The sequence below is a fragment of the Meles meles genome, chromosome 6 (assembly GCF_922984935.1).
Source record: "Meles meles chromosome 6, mMelMel3.1 paternal haplotype, whole genome shotgun sequence".
In the NCBI taxonomy this organism is placed as follows: Eukaryota; Metazoa; Chordata; class Mammalia; order Carnivora; family Mustelidae; genus Meles; species Meles meles.
Genome location: NC_060071.1, coordinates 77884020 through 77898420, shown reverse-complemented (window position 1 = coordinate 77898420; position 14401 = coordinate 77884020). Strand labels below are relative to the sequence as shown.

At 46.8% G+C, this 14401-nt stretch overlaps 1 protein-coding gene across 6 annotated transcripts; it reads left to right on the top strand.

Annotated features, from left to right (window-relative positions):
* The first annotated feature begins 3976 nt into the window (after positions 1-3976).
* Positions 3977-9554, top strand: PPP1R3E (protein phosphatase 1 regulatory subunit 3E). Of its 6 annotated transcripts, none has more exons than XM_046007059.1 (4): positions 3977-4626; positions 4888-5427; positions 7050-7189; positions 7976-9554. In XM_046007059.1, the coding sequence occupies exons 1-2, from the start codon at positions 4210-4212 to the stop codon at positions 5308-5310; spliced, it is 840 nt and encodes a 279-aa protein (XP_045863015.1). In that variant the 5' UTR covers positions 3977-4209; the 3' UTR covers positions 5311-5427; positions 7050-7189; positions 7976-9554. The 6 variants fall into 6 exon arrangements, with proteins under 6 accessions (XP_045863015.1, XP_045863013.1, XP_045863014.1 ...); XM_046007057.1 differs by having other exon boundaries at positions 7348-9554; XM_046007058.1 differs by having other exon boundaries at positions 7331-9554.
* Positions 9555-14401: the final 4847 nt, after the last annotated feature.

Here is a 14401-nt window from a genome sequence, read left to right as displayed (position 1 = left end):
GAAGGCTGCCCAGAGAAGCCGGCTAGACCTCAGGACACCTCAGAGCAAATTCACCATTTCCAGAAGGTCTCTGATGTTCCATGCACTTGTTGAATTTTTTCCAGCCCTGGAGTGGATGCCCGGATTAGAAGAGCAGTTCCCATTCCAGTGGGAACTGCCTGCTAGGTGTCTCGCCCTGTGGGACTGGCAGACACGACACGGACACTGAACAGTTCACTCCCTCTTTTCTCCAGGACCTTTAACCCAGTAGTCTCTTTGTGGGCTGGGGCTTTAGCCAGGCATCAAGACTTGGACCGCAAGTAGTTTCTGCAGGTAACTTTTCTTTATCTTCTTTCATTTTTTTGTAATCAGATTGGTTTTCTTTTTCATTCTTTTTACTCAACACATGAACTTATTCTCATTATGGCAAGTTCAAACAATATAGAGGTGTAAGGGAAACAAATACAAGTCCTCAATCTCCTGCCTTCCACCCACTGCCCAATTCTGCCTCCCTTTCTGGAGGATGCCAATCAAGGTCAAGGTTGATGTTCACCCTTTCAGATTTTATATGTATGTGCACACATACATACAGGTATTCCTATTATTTATACAGGGCAGTTCACAGAATGTGAAGCAGTGTGACCACAGGTGATCCTCAGGAGGGCTCTCTCAGGCATTCTGACTGGGCCCCCCTGGTTCTTGCACTGGCACTTCCTTCCACTCCATTCGGAGGGATCTTCAACCAAAGGCTAGAAAGAGGCAACCCTGCTGGTTCCCTTTGCTTCTACTTGGGGTCCAAGCCTTGATATGCCTACCTGCCCTTACTGTCTCTGGAGAAGAAAGTTCGTTTCTGTAACAATAATAGTAACAACTGGGGCGCCTGGATGGCTCAGTGAGTTAAAGCCTCTGCCTTCGGCTCAGGTCATGATCCCGGGGTCCTGGGATGGAGCCCACCGGGCTCTCTGCTCAGCAGAGAGCCTGCTTCCCTCTCTCTCTCTCTGCCTGCCTCTCTGCCTACTTGTGATCTCTGTCTGTCAAATAAATAAATAAAATCTTAAAAAAAATAGTAACAACTAATACATTTTGAGGACTTATTAGGTGCTAGGTGCTTTCTTTACATGCATATTTATCCTCACTCCAATCCCTAAGCTGTTTTATTCTCATTCGATAGGTGAAAAGGGTGAGGCTTAAAGAGGTTATTTACCCAAAGCCATATACTTAGAAACTGGTACTCAACTTTGTCTGACTGTAAAGTTTGTCTTAACTTTAAGTGCATTGCTAGAAGGTCATCTCTCTGCTTCAGGTAATCTATGTTGTTAAGACATTTACAAGTCCAAATTCAGTCATCCCCTCCATTCTGAAGGCACAGCAGACTGCACACCTTTATGACTGTATCCTTCAACCATCCTCCTTATTTCTTTGCTCTTGGGCTGATCATTCTAGCTGCCACCAGCAAGTCTGCCTTGCTGCATTATTCAGAGAATAACCTAGTCCATTCCTTCTTTTGCAATACTGATTTCTTCTAAGACACTTAACTGAAATAACATTTTTAGGTCTAAAGATCCAAATATATTTCTGTCTGCCCTTCCACTTATTTATAAACCCTGTGAGAGCAGGAATGGAATTTTATTCACTGTTATGCCCTTCAGGCCTAATAGACCCTCAGTAAATGTTGATTGAACAAATAATTCAGTAGCTACTATAAGCCTACTCCGATGTTTGAAGATAACTGTATTGGCTATCTAAGAACAAAGACTGAACTGTGAAGAGGGAAGAAAGAAAAAAGAAAGAAAGAAAAGAAACATTGATTTGGAAGAAAGGCTCAATGTCAGCCTGAGCAGCCAGAACAGAACTGCTAGGCCAACACAAATTATACCTGGTCCAAAGCTGTGTACCTCAAGGATCTTCTCAGACCAACACCATGGAGCCAAGGAATGGCAGCTCAAACTATAGACAAAACACAAGTGTTTTTATCAGAAAACCTCAGGCCATACAGGCCACTTTGAACCTTATCTATTCCTTTAATTATATATAATTATATATATTTAAATATATATTTTATTTAATTTTTAATTATTTATATATTATAATTAAATATGCATATTTTAATTATATATAATTAGATATATTTTAATTAATATATATATTAAAGATTTTATTTATTTGAAAGAGAGATATATAAGGAGCACGAGCAGGGGAGGGACAGAGGGAGAAGCAGACTCCTTGCTGAACGGGGAGTCCAATGTGGGACTGGATCCCAGGCCCTGGGATCATGACCTGAGCCAAAAGCAGATGCTTCACCGACTCAGACACCCAGGCGCCCCTCAACGATATATTTTACAAGAGCAAGGAAGACAGGTTTGCTTTTTTTTTTTTTTTAAGATTTTTATTTATTTATTTGACAGACAGAGATCACAAGTAGGCAGAGAGGCAGGCAGAGAGAGAGGAGGAAGCAGGCTCCCTCCGGAGCAGAGAGCTTTCGAGGCTCAATCCCAGGGTCCTGGGATGGAGCCCCACATCAGGCTCTCTGCTCCGCAGGGAGCCTGCTTCCTCCTCTCTCTCTCTGCCTGCCCCTCTGCCTACTTGTGATCTCTGTCAAATAAATAAGTAAAATCTTTTAAAAAATAAAAATAAAAATGATTCCTGGCTAACTAGCATTGCTAAGGTTAATATGGAGTTAAAATGCAAATAAGAGGTGTGCCTGGGTGGCTCAATGGGTTGAGCCTCTGATAGTATGTGTTTCATGGTTTATTTCCAGCTTAGTCACTTGTGATTTTACAGTTAAACGATTCTGCTGTTTTAAATTTAGTGATTCCATTTCTACTCTAAGATTCCGCATTACAATACTCTGAAGATGTTAACTATTACTACTAAATGTTTTAATCTTATATAACCAAGTGGGTAAGAGTGGGCTCTAGCACTGGGCTGCTGGTGTTCTAATCCCAGGTCCTCAATCATTGCCTGTGTGACTCTGGGCAAGAGTCCCAGCCCCTCTCTTCTTCAAATCTCTCACCTGTAAAATAGGCATACTAGTACCCCCTACTCTTTTGATGGGGATTTACAGGAATTAAAATTTGCAAAACTCTTACAGGCGTACCTAGTACGTACATTGTGTTATACAAAATCAGTAGGAGATTTAGAGGGAAAAAAGAACTACACAAAATACTTCACTTTTTTTTTTTCACTAATGTAGAACAAAATGAAGGAGGAAAAAAAAAGCCAGCTCTGTGCCCCTGTTGAAAGCTCCCAGTGGAACTAGAACTCCACAGTCCCAACTTCAAGAGAGTTGTGTGTTCATTCATTCATTCAATAATTTGAGAGCCTACTATGTGCTGAAACTATGTGTTGAAACTGTGACTGGGACACAGCCTCTGTCCTCAAAGGACTTGCAGTGGGATTACAGATAAGAACTCTACTTTTTCACAAATGAGAAAACTGAGGTCCAGAGAAGTTATGCCATGCTCAAGATCACACAGCAAAATACTGCCAGAGGTGAGACCAGAGCTGTCTTCCGACAACTCAGTTCAGAACTCTTTTCTAATGGACCACCCATCCTTTTGAGGGCCACACCTTAGTTTGTATTTGAGACACTACCTAGTTTTTATGACCTTTCCTTCTGTGCACTCCCTGTAACCCCCCTCCAAAACCTAGAGCCTAGGGTTTGAAAAAGAAAATGGTGAGTCCTGAAGAGAAAGTCACAAGCTGAGCATATTTAACCATCCTTAGCAAGAAAAGGAAAGGTTACTCTGTCCTCCCTTAAGCATTAACTCTTCCCATGCCAGAGAGGTTGAAGCCGCTTATTAAAAAAAAAAAGCCTGAATGGTCTCAGGACCGGAAGGTGGATCCCCGCCCCCTGGTACGCTGCAAAGACAGATGGGGAGCCACCTGTCAGAGGACTGTGGGCGGGGGCCTGGCCGAGAGGGCCGCGGGACTGGAGGGTGAGCGCCGCTGAGCGCACGCTCAGAGCAGACAGCTTGCAGGAGGCTGGAGGTGATGGTCTAAAATCCTGAGAGCTGACGGTCAGAGCGGGGGGGGGGGGGGGGGGGTTTGAAGGAGAAGGCAGTCACGGAGGGGTGACAGCTACAGGAGGTGGAGGATCCTGGAGGTAACAGCAAGGAGAGTACGCAACGGCGAGGGGCGGCTTCTGCGCCGACGCCGGGCGGTCGTGCTGGAGGAAAGCAGGGCAACGCGGCGGCCTTGCGGGCTTGCCCCGCCGGGGCGGGGGGTGCCATGTCTCGAGAGCGGCCCCCCCGCACCGACATCCCCCGCAACCTGAGCTTCATAGCTGCATTAACAGAGCGTGCCTACTACCGCAGCCAGCGGCCCAGCCTCGAGGAGGAGCCGGAGGTGGAGCCAGGCGAGGGCGGGACGCGCCTTGGGGCCCGATCCCGCGCTCACGCTCCGAGTCGGGGTCGCCGGGCCCTTTCTGCACCTGCCGGAGGCGGCGGGCTCCGGGCGCCCCGCAGCCGCAGCCCGGACACCCGTAAGAGAGTGCGTTTCGCCGACGCGCTTGGGTTGGAGCTGGCCGCGGTGCGCCGCTTCCGCCCCGGAGAGCTGCCCCGGGTGCCCCGCCACGTGCAAATCCAGCTGCAGAGGGACGCCCTCCGCCACTTCGGGCCGTGCCAGCCTCGCGCCCGCGGCCTCCAGGTAGGCGGGCGGCAGCAGCACGCCCCTTTCCCGGGACCTCCCCGAGCGGGCCGCTGTGGGCGTGTGGGAGAGGATTTATCAAGCAACACCCACGTCCCTCCCCAACCCTAGACTTAGTCTTGCTCATTCATTTTGGGGCCACTCTCTCAGCTGGGCTCCACTCCAACTGCCCCATGCCGGGATCGGCCTCGGACTGGCCCCGATCCTCGTCCTGACCCCGTCCCCCGTTTCTCCTCTCCCCTCCACTCCCCTTTCCCTCAGGAGGCGCGCGCCGCCCTGGAGCCGGCCAGCGAGCCCGGCTTTGCCGCCCGCTTGCAGGCGCAGCGCATCTGCCTGGAACGCGCAGAGGCGGGCCCGCTGGGCGTGGCCGGGAGCGCGCGCGTGCTGGACCTGGCGTACGAGAAGCGCGTGAGCGTGCGCTGGAGCGCGGACGGCTGGCGGAGCCAACGCGAGGCACCCGCCTCCTACGCCGGCCCGGCACCGCCCCCGCCGCGTGCAGACCGCTTCGCATTCCGCCTTCCCGCGCCACCCATTGGGGGCGCCCTGCTTTTCGCCTTGCGCTACTGCGTGACCGGCCACGAGTTCTGGGACAACAACGGCGGCCGTGACTATGCTCTACGAGGGCCCGAGCACCCCGGGAGTGGCGGAAACCCGGAGCCCCAGGGATGGATCCACTTTATCTGAGACGCCTGGGCCGACGGCGGGAAAACCAAAGGCACCCAGGGGCTGGGGGAGCCCGAAGATTTGGCGGGGAGGAATGAAAGAAACGGAGATTGGCTGGGAGCTGTCCAAGAGAGTCAAGTGGGGGAGGGCGAGGAGGATGGGAAAAATCAAAAGGGTGCGGGGAGTGGGCGGAATCAACGAAAGTCGGGGAGGTCGGGGTGGAAAAACAGAGTTGGATGTGACTGATAGGAACCCAAGGCATAGAAGAAAGGAAACCAGAAAGGGCGCTGGAAGGATTAGGAAAAAAGCAAAAGACTGGGGCTTGATGGTGATACCGTGAACTAGTCCTGGGAGAAAGTAAGTGGGTTCGTCAGACTTAAGCAGATGGTTAGGGTACCTCTTTGAGACTGAGGAGGTACTTTGAAGTAGGAGTCCACCCTGCTTAAGTCACTTGGATTGCGAGCTCATTCCCTCTTCTTACCCGCCGTTGCCACCTCAGGTCCCTCAGTCCAGCCCATCTTAGTTTTATACTCAGCCATAATTGCCTTGCTTAAGTCCCAGGAACTTGGCCATTGCTTCCCAGCCCCTGGCATTATGACAGGATTCCCTTGTCATTCCCGACGATCCCAGGCTTCATTTCCCCCTGACTGGCTGGGGAGTAATGGCAGGCTGCAATCAGAGCTCCTACCTCCTCCTCCAGGCAGCCCTGGGGATTAAAATGAAGGCTAAACCAACTCCAGGCCTGTCCTTGTAGCCAAATAATGTCATGCCTGAGGAGTTGGTACACTCAGGGCCTTCCAGAAAAATGACAGCCTTACCTTTCTGGAGTGCCTTTTAATGACCTTTAAGCACTTTATGCACTGTATTTGTCAAGAAACAGTGAATCATAAGAATCACTATCATTCTGCTTTGGGAGGAAAGAGTCACTGACTAGCTGTATTACTTTGGGCAAAGTTATTTCATGTCTCTGGGCCCCAGTCTCCTCCTTGGTAAATTAGATTTTTAACTAGGTGATCTCTCACAGTCTCTTCTTGCTTTGACATATTATGATCCATGAGTGGCAGAGTGTAGATAAGAAGCCACATTCTTCAACCTACATTTGGAGTGCTGCAGTTCAGAACACACAGCACTCCCAGCATTTGGTTGGGGCTGAGGATGGGTCTTCCAGTTTTTGACACAGATGTCCCAGAGCCCAGGAAGCATCCCATAAGCAGCTGCAGTCTGATGGTATTCCAGACCCTTTTTCAAAACTGCAGCTCATCCTCTGCCCCATACTTTTTGCTCTTGCTCCCACAGACTTCCAGTCTAGGTACTTTGAGACAGTTCTGGGCAGGTGCATCTCTGTTGGGGAAAATGATTTTGGGAGCCCCAGAGATGAAACAATGCTGAGGATCTCTTGAGGATAAAGGTTTTATGAATATAAGAAATAGAAAACATTTCAAATCAAGAAACAAAGCCACTTAGTAATTAAATGGCACCAGAAGATGGCAGTCTGTTCATACCCTGAGCAAGTGAAATGGGAAAGCTGGACTCTTCTATCCATTCACCATCATGCCTTAGGTCTCCCTTCCTGGTTAACCTCTGTTGATAGTTTTTCCTTTCTCTTACCCTATTCCTCAGCTCTTTGCTTTTTTCTTTCCTTGTCCCTCTCTCATCACTTTAATTTTTCTTTTAATATATAGGTATTTACCTTCGTTTTCTCTTTTCCATTTGCCTCCATCTTCATCCTTGTTGATCTCTGCTATTCCTTCTCCCTCCAGAAGGGGTGGAGAACCTACTTCCTTTTCTCCAAGACCATGGTTGATCCACCTTCCTCCCTCAGGCTCCTTCTTGACAGTCTTCTAGGAGGGAGAAGAGGGAAAAGAAGCAGTTCCTGATGCAGATGAACAGCTGCTCCCAGGTAAACCAGCTCCCCACACCCTTTTCTGTCTATTACTAGTTTCTCAAAAATGTCTGAATTCCCCTCTTATTACTGAGTCAGAGGGTGCATGCATACATGCCCATACATGCATTCAGAACAGAGTATGGGGCATGTTACCAGGCCCCTCCTTTCCAAAGCCTTAGTCCTTTGAAGGAAGATGGCCATAAGAGAGGAACCCCGAGTCACTCCGCAAAGAAGTGCCGGTTTAAACAGCATCCTTACGTGAAGAAGAAAAGAATTTCATGCATCTTGTGGATCACCTTCAGGTCAAAGTTCCAGCAAAGTGAAGAAAGAACCTCCTGGAAGCCACCAAGCAAAGCACTTTTTAGTCATCAATGAAGGGCCCAAGGAAGGATGATGGAGAGGGAGCCTAGGTCGGGGCTCAGTGTATACTAATCTCTTGCCTAATGTGTATGCACTATTGTCATGTTGTATTAACAATCGTAATAGCTCACATGTACTTATCCACTCAAATCTGGTGTCTTGCATGCATTACAATCTTCAGAACAACCCTATCAGTTGAGAAATATTATCCCTGTTTTAGAGATGAGGAAACCGCTCAGAAAATCTCAGTAATTTGTTCAAGATCACATCGCTGGTGAATGGCACAGCTAGAGTTGTGAACTCAGGATCTCCAGAACTTCTGTGTATAACCATGTTATCACACTTTTTCCTTCAAAAACAAAACTGAAAACTTTGCCATATGTAATCTCTTATTAGGAAAAGACCACAGTTTCTAATTCCTCTGCCTTCCCATCCTCCCAGTTTACTGAAGTGGCTTAGAGAAGGCAAAGTGGAGGATCCCAAGCTCCCATGCAGGAGCTTGCTGCTCTCTCCTGTACCAGTGTCCCAGCTCTTACAGAATCAGCAAGAGGACCACACCGCCTGCCTGCTAGAGAACTTGGGAACCCATGTGAACTTCAGCTTTCCTTACATTGGGATTCTCTCCTGCCCCTAACCAACATTCTGCACCTGTTGGTGTGACACACTTTCCATTCCCCTGACTGGTCTTGAAATGACCAATCCCTAAAGTTTCCATTAAAGAGTATCCCTGAGTAGGACAACTGCTGAATGGTCTGTGCTTGGGCTCTCTCTGCGAGCCCGGGTATTACTGAGTGGATAAATGTAAACTGGTTGGAGACAGGGAACCCCGAGTTTTTTCTGTTTAAGAAGAGCTATGATTTCCGCCCCCCTACCTGCCCCGTCATTTTCAGCTTTATAGAACCAACACCTGAATCTTCTAGTTCTTTCCACATAGAGCTGCCCCAGGGCTTGGGGTAAGCCGATAGTCTAATCTGATAGGGGAAGCACTAGGAGTTTGGTGGAATCTTTAGAGATGTATTAGATATTACGGGGATGGGTCCTTTCCCCTGAAGGCTGACTATATGAGCAGGAGCAATTTGGTGTATACAGGTCAGCTGTGGACCAGGCAGTGCTAGAAGAGAAAACATTATCCTGGTCAGGGGCTTGGGTCCTTGAAGCCACACAGCTGAAACACTTTTGCCCATTTCTCTCATCTAGACCTCAGATGTCTCCCTATACTTGCTTGTCTGACAGACTTCCTCTCGTACCTTTGTTTCTCTTTATGACTGTAGCTCATTTCTCTTCACAATAAGCCCTGGCTCCTGAACTTTCCAATCGAACTCCCACATTCCCTTGCTTCTAACACCTGCGTTTCTCTGGAGCTCCTCCAGATCTCTGGGTCCTTGCATTCTGCAAGGTCATACAATCAGAGACCTGGAAAAGCTTGTCTTTAGAGATCACTGGGTCCATGCTCCAGTACAAATGAGGACACAGGTCCAAAGATGAGATTTCAGCAGGGTGAGAGAATTTGTTAGTGCAGCTCAAGATAGGGCTTAACCCCAACCCCTCCTGACCATATCCCACTCCCAGGCTACAAAGCGGCCTCTATAGTCAGACCCATAATTTTTCATGGCAAGGGATAATATTATAAATGTTTCATTTTCTGCTGCTAGTTTCCATTCCCTTCCCTATTCAGGCATAAAAAGAAACAAAAGGCACTTGTAGTTTTCTCTGTTTTCCCAGCTTGGGCACTTCTGGTGATATTGCTAAGGAACAGTGAAGTTGCTAAAAAGACTGAATAATCCACCCATTGACTAGCTAACTTGGAGAGGAATTGAAAGTTTGCTATGTGGATCTCCCCAAACCACTGTTCTCATCAGGCCCTCCCAGAGCGTCCTCACCCTCTTCACAGTGCAGCCCTGTTCACTGGGCCCCAAACCCACTACTATTGTGCCTCACTTCAGCTTCCTCATGCAACTACCTTCCCTTCTGGATAAAAGACCTCATACTTGAAATAAAGTCAAAACATGAAAGTTTATCATAAAATACTGAGAAGTATCGTTTGTTTGGGGTAGAGGGTGGCAAGAGACCCAGAAATGAGATTCCTCTCTCCCACCCCCTGGTATCTTGGTCATCTCATTTCTTAAAAATCTGTCTGCTGGTATCCTATTGCTCTGTAAAAGTTGGGTCGGCAAAAGATATGGAGGATTGGGCAGCCCTGGTATAAGACACCCCAACAGAATCCCATCACCATATTGGGTAGTGGTAGGAAAGTTATCAGGACCCAGCTTTAGTCCCCTGGCACCCAGTACCAGTTCCTGGTGCAGTTAAAGGGTACAGCTTGGGTAAAAGTGCCAAATTTCCCTTCAGGTTGGGGGCGGGGGCTCTTCTTCCTTAAGGGGGCCATCTAAGTTATATTCTGCTCCGTAAGCACTGAAGGAAAGAGCAAAGACCTCTGTTTAGGGGCGCCTAGGTGGCTCGGTGGGTTAAAGCCTCTGCCTTCAGCTCAGGTCATGGTCTCAGGGTCCTGGGATCGAGCCCCACATAGGGCTCTCTGCTCAGTGGGGAATCCTGTTTCCTCCTCTCTCTCTCTGCCTGCCTCTCTGCCTACTTGTGATCTCTGTCAAATAAATAAATACAATCTTAAAAAAAAAAAAGACCTCTGTTTAATCCAGAATGGAGCAACAGGTATTCAAGTGAGCCATCCTCGAAAAAGATCAAGTTCTAACATAATATTGACTCCCACATCACCTGAACAATGAGAGAATCCAGTTACCCACAAAATAATCAGACGTTCCTAGTAGGGAAGCCTAGCCTGAGAATAATCAGATGCCTCCTCATTACATCATAATGGCCAAGTTGTGATGTCACAGCAGAGCACCCACACTTACGTTGTGAAACTAGATATGCTGAAGAGTAGAGTCAGCATGAGGAGCAGACACCCAAAGAGAGGTAAGCCGGGCTTCCCAGGGTTCTTCTCCATGGCTTACTGCCTAAGGTCCCTCTGTGGCCGAAATGCCTTTCCAGGCCTCTCGTACCTTAGTTTAGTGCTAGGTCTGTCTGAAATCCTTCTTCCACAAACTCCACTGCAGCTTTTGCTCTCCCAAATCTTCAATAGTTGCAGTTCTGATTGGTCAGCCCTCAGCTTTTGTATTTCTTAGGAGACAGGGCACAGAATGGTGAAGCATGGTTCTCCTAAGTGAGGCAGAAACTCACCATATCCACTTGGCTTGTTCCAGGTAGATCCAAGTTTTGGAGTGCCTGAAATACAACTTTTGGAGCCTTTTAAAAGAAAAATAGATACACTAAAGTGAAAACTTTAGAATGAAAAAGATAAATTAAAAATTTTAAGGAGCTGACACCAAAATATAAAAAAAAAATCAAGGGGCCCCTGGGCGGCTCAGTGGGTTAAAGCTTCTGCCTTTGGCTCAGGTCATGATCCCAGACTCCTGGGGTCGAGCCCCGCATCGGGCTTTCTGCTTAACAGGGAGTCTGCTCCCTGCTCCCTCTCTCTCTGCCTGCCTCTCTGCCTACTTGTGACTATGCCTGTCAAAAAAAAAATAAATAAATAAAATAAAAATCAAGAAAAATACCAAATTTTAGAAATTGCCTATTTGACTAGCATTTTTTTTTTTTTTACAATTTTGTTTTTGGGTGCATGCTCCTTGATAGATTTTTCATATTGATGATTATAATGTTTTCTATAAGGAGTACAGAAAAGTAATTGTTTTCTACATGATTGCTTTTTAAAAGACTTCTTAGTGATTTAGAAAATTTTCACCTTAAAAAAAAAAAGAAAATTTTCACCTTCACACTTTATAAGTGATACTGTTACATGATTTTTTAGATCTTTGCCAAACTTGAAAAAAACTATCAAATTTCTTTGATACATGTGTAAAATTTCAGAGCATTACAAATTTGGAATGACTAATATACTCTGGATTGTTGACATTAGGATTAATGTATCTGTATTAGTCTGCTAGAACTGCCATACAAAATACAACCCACTGGGTGGCTTAAACTGAAATTCTCTCTCAGTTGTGGAGGGTAGAAGTCTGAGATCAACATAGCCACAGAATTAAGGGTTTACTTAATTCTGAGGTTCCTTTCCTTAGAGCCATCTTCTCCCTATGTCTTCCCATGGTCTTTTCTATGTTCATGTCTGTGTCCAAATTTCCTACTATAAAGATACCAGTCATATTGGATTAGGACTCACCCTGAAGACCTCATTTTTTTTAAAAGATTTAATTTATTTACTTGTCAGAGAAAGAGAGAGCAAAGGCAGGCAGAGTGGCAAGCAGAGGCAGAGGGAGAAGCAGGCTCCCTGCCGAGCAAGAAGCCTGATGTGGGACTCCATCCCAGGACCCTGGGATCATGACCTGAGCTGAAGGCAGCCACTTAACTGACTGAGCCACCCAGGCATCCCTGAAGACCTCATTTTAACATCATCACTTCTTTATAGAACTTATTTCCAAATACAGTTATATTCTAAGGTATCCGGAGTTAGGACTTTATCATATGAATGTGGGGTGGGGGGAATGGATGACACGTTCAGCCCCTAACGTATTACTGGCTATTAAAGTATTTACAGAAATTACAGCAAACCACGGTCGTATACCTACTCAACCGAAACTAAATGTATCCCCAACTCCATTTCTCTAGCCAATCTCAAAATACCCATGGCCTTTCCACTGCCGCCTGACAGAAGGAGAAATATAATGGAGGGGAAATCAGAAAGGAAAGAGACATCAATCTTAGCCAATTGCAGTTTAAATATTTTTTTTTTCAAATTTTACAAAAAACCACGACCATGTTAACACACCCTGGAGCTTCTCCAGTGCTTTGGAAGAGTTCTGTGCAAGTGGTGACCTTGAAACTTAAGTTTCCTTAGGTATATGGTAAATGTGCCTCTGGTTAATCCTACTTATATCTAAGCCATGCAAAGGAAGAGAGAATTTTCACCAAAGATGGGGAATTAACATCTCTACATTGAGGATGACAAGTCCCCATTCTTTCAGCACCAGTCCCTGAAAGAGCTGAGAAGTTTTGTTGTCTTGCTAGAGGTGGGGGCCCTCCCTTCTCTGATATTGTCAGCCTGCATCTATTCCTCTCTTCCAATCCCCATCCTAGTCCACTCCATCTTCTAAAGCTTTAGGGTGAAATCCACATAAGAGGGAGGCTTCACGGGGCACCTGGGTGGCTCAGTCAGTTAAGGGTCTGCCTTGGGCTCAGGTTCGCTGCTGAATAGGGAGCCGGTTTCTCCCTCTCCCTCTGTCCCGCCCCCTGCTTGCGCATGCGCTCTCTCTCAAATAAATAAAATCTTAAAAAAAAAAGAGGGAAGCTTAGCACGCACTCTATAAAAGGGGCAGATGAGTTTCTTCTTTCCTTTAATTTCCCCTCTCCTAAACCTGTCTTTAATTCTGCTCCCTACTCCTGAGTCTCAGGAGTGAGTGTCTTAATGAGACAAGAAAGGTGGCAGAAAAGGTCCACATTTCTTATTTCCAAAAGCCAGTGATCAGTGTTGCCCAGGGTGCCTAACTGATCCCTCTATAGAGGGGCAGGCACTAGGTTCCCGCAGACATTGACTGGCTTTCCAGCCAGATAATCATGAGTTCTTCCCAATCAACCCAGTCTTGGTATTTGTTTGGATTATGGGAGAACAACTTCACTGAAAACTGAGGGCTGCTGCTGCCTAAAATATTTCACTTTTTCTTTTATCGTATACAAACTATTGGGGCATGGTAATAGTCATGATTTAAGACAAAATCTGTTATGTACTATGAGCCCTAGCTTAAACCCTGAGGATTCAGAAGTTTCCAACTCTAAAGCTGAGTATATATATCTTTCCTTTGTTTACATCTAGGTTTTGCTGATGTTTTTGCTGGATACTAGTTTGAAGATTGTAGGGCTGGCTCTTAGGAGGTTGAAATTTATACTGAATGTAATGGGGCTGGGAGGTGGGCAGGTACAAATTAACATGAGGCTCAATGCTGAAGTTGAAAACCATTTCTGATGTCTGACGACCATGAAAGTGCTCTAGACCTTAAATTGGAGCAATAAAGAATCCATAGTGGGCACTGGTTTGGGGGGAAGTATATGGGAGGGGTGATATCTGTGGGATACAGAGCAAAGTCTGAAATTGTTTCATAAATTATTGTAGTTGTGTAAACTATTAAGTGACCTAAAGGCAAAAAGAGACTTTTTCAAAGATCAGCATATGAGAACAAAAGAATCACTTCAGAAAGTACTGTTTCCGAGTTTTTGTCTAAAGACCGAGAATCTTAAGTATACAAGCTTTGGCACAAATTCCAAATATATTAACTTTTGTCCCACAACTTATGTGACTACTCTGGTGAAAAGTCCCATTTTGTTGCCATCTTTTTCTTGACAGCGAAAGTCAAGGTCCTCAAATATATGAGGAAGGTCCTCCTCACTGGGACAGAGAGTGGGGCCTAGGGGTCGGATTGTCTGGGGGGTCGCAAACAGGTGCCCCCTTCCGGCACTTAGTCCGTGGGAACACCTGTGCAGTGTTCTGAAGGCGCCGGGCTGCTGCGATCCTCATCTTTCAGGCTGCAAGACATTTGATCCATCTGGAGAACAAGTTCCCGGTTGCTCTGGGCGCTTCGTTCACAGTGACGCTGCTGACTGCCCTCGGCTGGGCAGGCGCGGCTCCGCTCTGGTTCTACTCGCATATAAGGCTGACAAGGGGATGCTGAAAAAAGTCTTCCTTCAGGAGGAACAAATGGGGAGTAGTTGCAAGTTGGTCTTGGACAACTGAACAAACTCCTGTGAATTCCTTCGGGCAATTCCGGGAGGACCAGGGCTCAGCGTACTCCCAAGGTCCGGCGCGGAAAGGTTGAAAGCGGGGGGTGGGGGGCGGTGGGGTGG